At 43.2% G+C, this 9,611-nt stretch overlaps 1 protein-coding gene across 1 annotated transcript; it reads right to left on the reverse strand.

Moving 5' to 3' along the window:
* Nucleotides 1-216: 216 nt before the first annotated feature.
* ARRDC4 (arrestin domain containing 4) lies at nt 217-9,267 on the reverse strand. Its single transcript, XM_079317898.1, has 8 exons — nt 8,860-9,267; nt 7,740-7,806; nt 7,318-7,465; nt 5,410-5,512; nt 4,455-4,711; nt 3,636-3,798; nt 3,002-3,156; nt 217-2,872 (listed from the first exon to the last, which is right to left on the reverse strand). Exons 1-8 carry the CDS (start codon nt 9,197-9,199, stop codon nt 2,816-2,818), a joined length of 1,290 nt encoding a protein of 429 aa, XP_079174024.1. The 5' UTR covers nt 9,200-9,267; the 3' UTR covers nt 217-2,815.
* Nucleotides 9,268-9,611: the final 344 nt, after the last annotated feature.

Genomic DNA, 9,611 nt, shown 5'->3' on the forward strand with positions numbered 1-9,611 from the left:
ACATCCTTCAATCCTTATGGGTAAGAGCCTCTATTACATAATAACTATGGGTGGGAGTAGGCCCTGTTTGATCAATTTGTTCCAGTTCTTGGTTATGAATAGTTCAGGGAACTAAAATGGTGACATAATTCCCAGATCAGAGAAGAATTAGAGATCTGTAGGGTAGATAGAGGTATTTCTTGACACAGCACCAAACCAGAGATGAACAGCACAATGTAGATTTGACACTTTTATTAACAAAGAACCCATGGGGCTCATTCATTAGTACAAAATACAATCATGTTCCTGTATGTTAAACAGCTTTTTTTATTTTGTCTCTTTTAAACTGTTTCACAGTTATCAAAACAAAGCCCCTGCATATTGAACTTATTATTGTGCAAACAGTAATTATTTTTAAGGATCAATTTCTGCACTAAGTCAAGTGCCAGAGAGCAGAACTTAATCTTGCTTTCACCCTTCCTTTGAAGGGCCATGTGTGCTTCCTAAGAAACACATGATAGTTGACTTTTTTTGCAGCAAACAATCTAAGGCCACAGTTTATCTGCAAAGAATAAAAAACAACTCAAAGATTTTAGAAAAAAAAAAAAAAAAAAAAAAGCACATCTTTACCCTTCATACTGCTGTTTGCTTGACCATCATTATACCCAGGTAGCACACATCACCTGTCAGGTATTACAGTCCAAAAAAGCACCTAATGTTCTTTAAGCTAATATTTTGAATTATTACCATGCAAGTTAACACATGACCAAATTACTTTTCAAGTAACTAAATGGTATCTGTTTAAGGAAAAGATGCTTGTTCCCTTTCCAGATGATGTGAATGAAAATCCTGCATTGATTGTATGGGCAGGCCCTCACTTAAATAAAAAGGCAGGAGAGCCACACCTTGAGACTTAAATAATCATTTTTAGAATGTCTTTTCTAAGTCATGCACTCAAATTTTGGTTAAAGTTGCATTTGCTATAGAAGGCAATACTAAACGTTGCAAATGAAAGTAGTAACTGCAGTTTGGAAATGTCAATCACTGATGTAAAAGTGATTGGAGGTGAAGTGCTAGAAAATTAGACAATGTATGAAGTTATACTAAAAGAAGACTAAAAATATATATCCGTGTATGCCTGTAGAAAAATCCCTTCTTCTTAAGTGAAGACAGATTTCATAAAAAACCATTTAGACTTTGTTTAAACTGCAGTTATTGATGAAATGAAGGAAACTCAATTACTATGTCTGTAGTTATCAGAAAGTACACTGTTTTACCACATGAAGCACCGGGTTTTAAGCCCAAACCCTTTTGTAAGACATATGGAGTATTTCTAGTAGTCCAAAATCCCCTGTATTTCAGACAGGACTGTAAACATGCATGTTGACAATGCTGTTTTCTGCTCCTGTAAGTGATCTGTTGGTGATTGTTTACTGATCCCAATTGATGGCTGGCAGGAAGCAAACATTCTACTTTTTAATGAAGGCAGCAGAAGGGCAAATAAATGCTGTGCCTTCACTCTTAGCAGCAACAAACTCTCAACTGTTCTAAATGACCTGAGGAAGAAAACATTAAAATATTGCACCAAAACAAAATTAAACAGAAAAAACAAACAAGGAAACACACCAACAAATATAGTATGGATAGCAAATGACCAGTGCAGCCCCTGACAATAGATCTTTAGACAAAAATGCAGGAGTAATGAAAAGCTTTGTGCCATTACCAGAGGATTTTGTTCCCCTGATGTCTGCTTTCACTTCAGTTATAAGCTATGTCTATTCTGGGTATATTTACACCTCTCCCTACACCTCATATCTCATTCACTAACCACAGAAACCATTTAGGGTCCCTTTTAGAACCTTGAAGTATACTGGAGCTTTAACAAGACTTTTTTTGGTCTCAAATCTGACCATAAGTAAATATCCAAAACAGAGGTAGGCTTATAAAGGCTTTTGAATAAATAAATATTGTCCATTTTGCTAAGTATACCTTTGCTGCTGGCAAAAGGCTTCTCCCTTGCCATGCTTCCCCATATCATGCTATCCATAGGCTTAAGATGCAGAAGATGAACTCACAGTAGAAGAGGTTAGAATAATTCCCTTAAGAAATCCCTTGAAAGAAAGCATAGTGCATAAGCTCATCTCAAAGTTCAGTGTTCTGTTTCACACTTGTGCCTTGCATTCAGGAAATGGTTGCCTTTATAACATTGCATAATAGCCATTCTGTCATCCACGGTGCCCTCAGGATCATGATGGATGAGGCAATAGTACCACGTGGCAGTCGTGAGAAAGGCAGGTTCCCATCAAACATGAAGTAAAGACTTTGCTCTGAGTTGCAGTAGTGTTCCTTTTTTAGATGCAGACAGTGCAAAGCTGAAGCCCCTTGAACACTGGAATCTTTTGGAAATGTTTTCTTACCCCACATTCTGTTCTACTACAGGAGTTCTCCACATCACTATGTACATTCTTCCAGAGTGTTGAAAACAAAATATAAATTCTTTTCTTTTCAGAAGATCCACACATCTCCTCCTTATACTTCGTGTAGTGTATCCACTTTTTGCAAAACATGCAGTATTTCCTTGATGCATTTTCGTTTCAGGTACTTCTCAAGTATCCCAAGCTTAGCTGCTCCCCTGTTATCCTCTGTGCAGACTAATCCAGCAGGTTCTCTTTTATTACCAAACGTGCTCATACCTCCTTCTCCATTTTCTTTTGACTTTCTTGTACACAGACTGAAGTTTTGAAAAAGAAAACTGTTTCCTTTTTAGCTGCACTGCCAGCTTAAGCAGCAGAAAGATTAAGACATTCATCACAATGATGCTTGTTACAAATCCTCTTCAGATCATGAATGAAACAGGCTGAACTTCTTCTACATCAGTTGGATGTGGATCAATCTAAGGAGAGAAGAAACACAACAATTACTGCCTGCAATTCCTGCATTTAGGTATGTGTTTGGCTTTTCTTTTTTTTTTTTTTTTTTTCTATCTGACAATAAAAACACCACCTGCTATTTATTTTCTTACCTCTGAATAAAGAGGTGGAGGCTGAAACCGGAACTCTTGTATGTAAGCAAAGACAGGACAACACAACTGTTCCTCACAGTCAATGGGTGGTGGATAAGCAGGAACATGTCTGGAAAACTCTTCCTCAGACACTACATCAGCATAATTTGGTGGTGCTGAAACACAAGAGATGCTTCTGTCATATTTCAAACTATTCACTCACTCACAGCAAGAACATCTGCATTACAGTATATCCAGGACCACAAAAACTGTACTGGAAGTGCACTGAACTCATAAACACTGTAACTAAAATTATGTTCTCAGTAAACTCAGGTGATTCAGCAGGAATACAGAGAGTGCTGTGCTTTTAGGACAACTCCAGCAGCAAACCTGTGCTGTATCAAGATACATTCAATAATGAGCAGAACATTCCCACCATCAGAAGTTACTTGTTTCAGTCAGATGGGATACAGAGAGACTTCAGGAAGGCTGGAGTTGGGGTAACCTCACCAATTATTTTGGAGCTCAATTTAAAACTTTTTGAGTCCTACTTCCATTGCCTAGATCCCTGGCAGTGCCCTTAAACTGGCACTGCACCCATCTGCTGCAGACAGTGCTGTGCTGGATTAGAGAGAGTTCAATATGTATTTATTACCTTCAGGGTGTTCAGGCATGGTCAATGCCAGCCAACTCATATCCATACTAAACTGGCTGGTAATGCTGGAGTTTCTGCTTGAAAATCCAATACATGGAATAGTGCCAATCACCAGAGGCATTTCAATCATCAATTTCTTAGCACCAGGAATATGGATATACACCTATGTGACAACCCCCAAACAGAAGAAAAAAACATGATGAGACCCCATTGAATGCTGCTCTTAAAAGCTGCCCTACTCTCCCTACACTGCAAATTTAAAAATTAAGAGCTTTGTCATTCCAGATATTCTTAGCTAATACCCTGGCAGCTTTCCTTATTTTTCAGCAGCTTCCTTCTTTCTGTAACTTGTCTCTAAGTGGCATTAAAAAATAAAAACCATCTTGACAAACGTAATTACACACTTGACTTTCAGTCTTATCTTCCCATTTCTGGAAAGAATCACTTGAGGACCCCATTTAGCTTGAAATGCTTTCCCAAAATAATCCCTGCATGTCTGAAACTAAGCTGCTTCTTCCTCAGAAACATTTTTCCCTTTTCCACATTATTCCCATCTTTCCATCTCAGAATCTCTTCATGACCTTCAGTCTCTCATGTATGTGGTTTGTGATATTTATTTTTCAGAGTCACAGAATGGTTTGGGTTAGAAGAGACCTTAAAGATCATTTAGTTCTAACCCCCTGCCATAGGCTGGGACACCTTTTCCTAGATTTGTAATTATTGTAGTTCCCAAGTTAAAAACCTAACAGCTACTCAGTAAATTCTGTCCCCAGTGAATGCAGTATCTGAAGTTTGTACATTTGAAAACCCAATACTTACAGCTAATGAATATTCTACTCTAATAATGCAGCAGTCAAGTATAGATGGGGATACAGGTGGGATTTTCAGAGTTTTCCCATTCCAGGTATCTGTACTCCCAGAGGCAATGTGGTTTCCTCGGACATTGGCAACCATCTGACGGAAGGTTTTTGTCTTCCCACTGGCCAGGTAAGTTTGTGTTTGGAAAATGGCAGCTTTTGGAACAATCAAACGAGAAGAGCAGTTCTCAATTTCTGCATAGATTGGGATGGCTTCCCCTTAGAGACAGAAAAAGTCCAATGAATAATTTGTATTTACCAACTTTCCTCTGGGAGTATCAAAGCATGTTACACAGCACGTACATCATCTGCAGTGTTATGAGAACAATACTTGTTAAGTTTCCTCAAGCCAGTTATTTTTTGCAGAGTGGTATCCAGGCAAAATTATAGCCACCTACTATGTTTTACACATAAACAATGATTCATTTTGAAACATTAAGCATAATGAACAAGCTATAAAAGCTTTATTTGCAAATTACGCCCCAATCTTCCTTTTATATAGTACTAAATGAATTTCAGGATGTTTTATTTTGTTTTCTCAATGTATCTAATGTTATCAAGATGAAGAAGCTGCTATAGCTCATTCTTACCAAAGAGTAAACCTACACAAATAGGATGTAAAAACCTAATTACATCCCAACTAAGTATTTTATCCCAGATAAAAACATTTTGTTCTTTATAATCAAATGTACATGGATTTTTCTTAAGGTTATTAACAGGACTTAATTTCGATTTGTAGTCCCAAGGGGAAAGGTAAGATGATTTTTTTAAAAATTAAATTCATATGGATCTTAATTTACTTCTATTAAACAGAAGTATTCTCTGAACTGCAAAGTGTTGGCTTCACTGAGATTAAAGAAACAAAACCCAACCTATTAGGTGCTTAATAATTACATTTTTAAGGTAACTACTCTTACCATTACAGTATCCCTTCCTCTCAATTTTGGCACTGAGAGACACTGGCCCAGAGGTGAAAAACCAACAGCCAACCATCTTCTCCTGACTTCTTAGAACAGGTGTCTATAAAATATAGAGTATTTTTCATTTTATGGGATGAAGCTCTCAGTCACTTGCAGTTTAGTGTTGTGCATGTCAGTCCTTGAAACCCAGCTCTAAAATCCACATGACCTGAATCCCTGAAGTGCTCAGTGCAACTCTAGCTTTGCCACCATGTGAAATGGAACCAAGTTTGGCAATCTGAACATTTCTCTTTTGAAATCCCAATCTGTATTTAAACTGTACTGAGTAACACAGACAAATATGTCTTTGCTTTGTCTTCAAAATGAACTTTTCAAAGGTTTCATGGAGTACTGTGGTGTTTATTCCCATGTTTCTTAGTGCAGAAGAATGCAGAATTCATTTTATCTGCCAACACTTAACAGTGAAGCAGATAAATTTTTTTAAACTTTTGTGTCTTTTCTAAGAAAAGATAAATATATATATACATATATAGACACTGGGCTAAGGGGATGCACCTTCATTGCCTGCAAGCCACAAAACCTCCCCAAAAATGTATAGGCAAGACAAAAAACATCTTAATTATTGAAGGATGTTGCATTGGATGACATTTACACTGCCTGTAACATTTTCTTTAGAATAAACTCACAGGCACACACATCAAGGGTCCAAGCCAGGATCAAAGGCACTCAAAATGATTTACAGGGCTGTGGCCCCCAGTCAGTACAATAATGCATTTTGGTTTTGTATTTTCCTTATTGCAGTGAAAAAAACCCTGTTGTTTTGCACTTTTGGTGGTAGCCTTGGAATCCATTAAGACTGGCACTGCCTTCCTGATGTGTCTCACAGGACTCTACTGTGCAATAACCTGTGGTCTGCTCTGTCCTTACAGAATGGGGGTATGATGCCTTCAAACTCCTAACTGCTGAATATAAAGACTATTCTGCTTACAGATGTCACTGCCAAAATACCCTAAGTTCTCTCTAGAATGGATTAAAATGTAAGCATGTAATGAGGGGGGAAAAAAAGGCTGCTCAAAACATCTCTTTTCTACGTTCACGTCATGATGTTAAAATTATCCTACCATTTAAAATAAAATAGAAATTACTCATTCATATTTAAATGAATAACCATTTAGATCCAGTTGCTATCATGAAAGTGCAAGGTATAATTTTATATTATTTTCATAATATGGGTTGAGATAAAAGAATCCAGCTCATTAGCTTCCATCTTGCCTATTTACTCATTACTTAATGCCTGATCTTTCTTATTACTCTACAGTATTTCCAGTGATTATTAAAAACTCAATGCTTTAATGTGGCCAAATCTGTCACAGGGAAATAACTGAAAGGATCTCAGGAGCAGCTGCGTGCACACACTTCATGTTAGAAAACGACATGCAAAATGCAGGGATACGTAACATAATGGCCAGAGCCTAAATGACAGGCTGGGCATGATTAATACTCTTCTCTAATTACTGTTCCTCAACCTACTATTATTGTAGAGTTTAGGACACTGCAGCCCTGTGAATGTAGTTGCTCTGGTAAGAGTAACTACTCTGCTCTCGTGCATTACTATTATTAAGCCTTATTTATGCATCTGAAGGCTGCCTAACTTTTTGGCAGGAGCATCTCTGCCAGCAGGGATATAATCAATGGTATTAAAAAAAGCCACTCTGTTTGCTATTCACACAACCTAAGATCATCTATTTATAGAGAAAAGCTTAGGGAGCTTACATGCTTTCAGAAGTCAGAAAATGATGCTCTGGAATAACATGGGAAGGCTTATGGCTGGATGTGAATGCTGCTTGGAAATGGTTTATTCGCAGCTGGCTTTACAGGGGGGAGGAGGAGTGAGGCACCTCTTACCAAGAGAGCTGGTGAGCTGACATCGATATGGCTGATGATCTGGAGCTCTGTCTGCACACTCTGGTCAGGCACAGCAGGCCTCTCCAGAACTGCTTTCACATAGTACTGGATACTGCCATACTTCCCAGTAAAAGAGGTCACCAGAGGTCTGGAAAAAAGCAGGCATAAAACCATTACCCTCAATTAATAATGCAGCTCCAAACATTAACACTTTCTGCAAACATAAACGTTTCCCAATTTACAGCTTGTACTTTTAGGGGCTTGGGGCAGCTGAAGCAAACAAGGCCTGTCTGTGCAGTGCTTGATTAAGACAAATATATAAAGCTGATACTAAAAAAAACACAAGTCAAATTACATTAAGTTAATGTTCCACTACAAGCAGCATCCAGCACAATCCCTTCAGGTTGGATTACTGAACTTACTCTTGAGGGAGCTGAAAGCTGAATGGAAATTCGTGTCTTCCATCTAGAAGAATTAAGTTTTCCTCACCTGTAGAACAAGAATGAATGGTATGTTTTAGTTATTCCAGAAATAGAACAAAGCAGACACTTTTCTAAGTTATTTATGTATAAAAAACACCCAGATGCAAGAAGTTCTTATTGATCCCAGTGGGTTCTGGACTGTGGCCCACACTTTATTTATGCTGTGATGTGATTTCAATGAAAAACAAAAATCAAGGAAACATGGGAGACCTTGAGATTCAGTTCAGGACTCTGGCCAATTTCTAATCCAAAATGGCTTCTGGAAAGCATGAAGTAAGTTTCTTTTTATCAGGGCAGCTATTAATCTACTTTTCCAATTAACAAACTAATTTATATGCTGAAAAACCTGCCATTTAAGGCCAGCATGAAGACACACTATAAACATACGAGCTCCCAATTTATTAATATTGGGCCTACTGTTACACAGTTTACAAGGCCTAAATCTGCTTTCCCTACAGATCAGCAGCCTGAGCTGCGTTTCACCCTTACAGAACTAAACGTCATTGTTCTCGCTTTAATTTTCCATCGCTGCCATAGTGCTGCAGTGTCTGTGTGGCAGAGCTCTGCAAGAGCGAGCTTCCTCTGCCTCCGTAATCCATTGGATGAGCCTGACTGCTTCCAGGGTCTTCCACGGCAGCTCCCAGGAGCCGCTTGTCCAGCGCACCCAGCGCGTAGGGCGGGGATGGGATCCAGAGATGGGCCGAACCTCCGCAGGAAACCCACACAGCGCAGGGACCCGGCCTGCGGGTTTAATGCCAGCCCCGCTCCGCGTTTCTCAGCCGCCCCAGAGGGAACCGCGGGGCCAGGGCTGGGGCAGCGCGGCTTGCCCGTGCTGAGCGCTGCGGCAGCGCTGTCCCGCCCGTGCCCCGGCACCCACCCCCGGCCGTGCCCGGTTCCTGGGCTCCCGGTGCCCGTTTCCACCCGCAGCGCTTCCCCTCCGCCTCCCCTCGCTGCCGGCGGCGGGCGCTTCCCCGCGGCCCTTCCCCTTCCCCCAGCGCGGCTGCCCCGGTCCCAACCCCCGCCGCGGCTGCGGGAGCGGCGGGGCCCGCGCTGCCCTCACCTTCGGGCGGCTCCCGCAGGAGGCTCTGCCGGATGTCCAGGTACCGCACCTCCGCCTCCCGCCGCGGCCCCGGCCCCGGGGCCCGCACCGCCACCCCCCACGTGCCCGCCCCGGCCACCACGCCGGGGCTCTCGCTCCAAGCGACGCGCGCCCGGCCCGCGGCCTCCAGGCGCAGCCCGCGGAGCGGCAGCGGCCCCGCCAGCTCCAGCAGCACCTGCCCGGACACCGTGTCCCCGCTGCAGTAGCCGCCGCCGCCGCCGCGCCGGGCCTCGTCCTCCAGCACCAGGGCCAGCGTCTTCACCGCGCCGCCGGCCCCGGGGCCCGGCCCGGCCGCCGCCATCGCTCCCCGGCCGCGGGGGAACCGCGCCCGCCCTCGCCGAGCGCTTTAAACCCGCCCGTCTCCGCCAGCGCCCGCGGCGCCGCGTCCCGCCCCCGCGCGCTGCCCATTGGCCGCCCCGCGGCCCCGCGCGCCGCCATTCGCCGCGGGCCGCCCCTGCGCCCCCGCCTCATTGGTACTCGGCGGGCGCACGCCCGGAGTGCGTCACGCTGCGTGATCGCCGCGGCGGGACCAATCGCGGGCGGCCGAGCGCGCGTGGACAGCGCGGCGATTGGCGGGACGGCGGCAGGGCCCCGGCGCGAGGGCCAATGGCACGGCGCGGCCACCACGTGCACAGCCTGTGGGTAAACAGGGAGCAGGGCGGGTCCGGGGGCGGGACTTTCACTCTCAGCCCGTCACGCCCCCTCAGCCCCTC

The sequence above is a fragment of the Erithacus rubecula genome (assembly GCF_903797595.1).
Source record: "Erithacus rubecula genome assembly, chromosome: 14".
NCBI lineage: Eukaryota > Metazoa > Chordata > Aves > Passeriformes > Muscicapidae > Erithacus > Erithacus rubecula.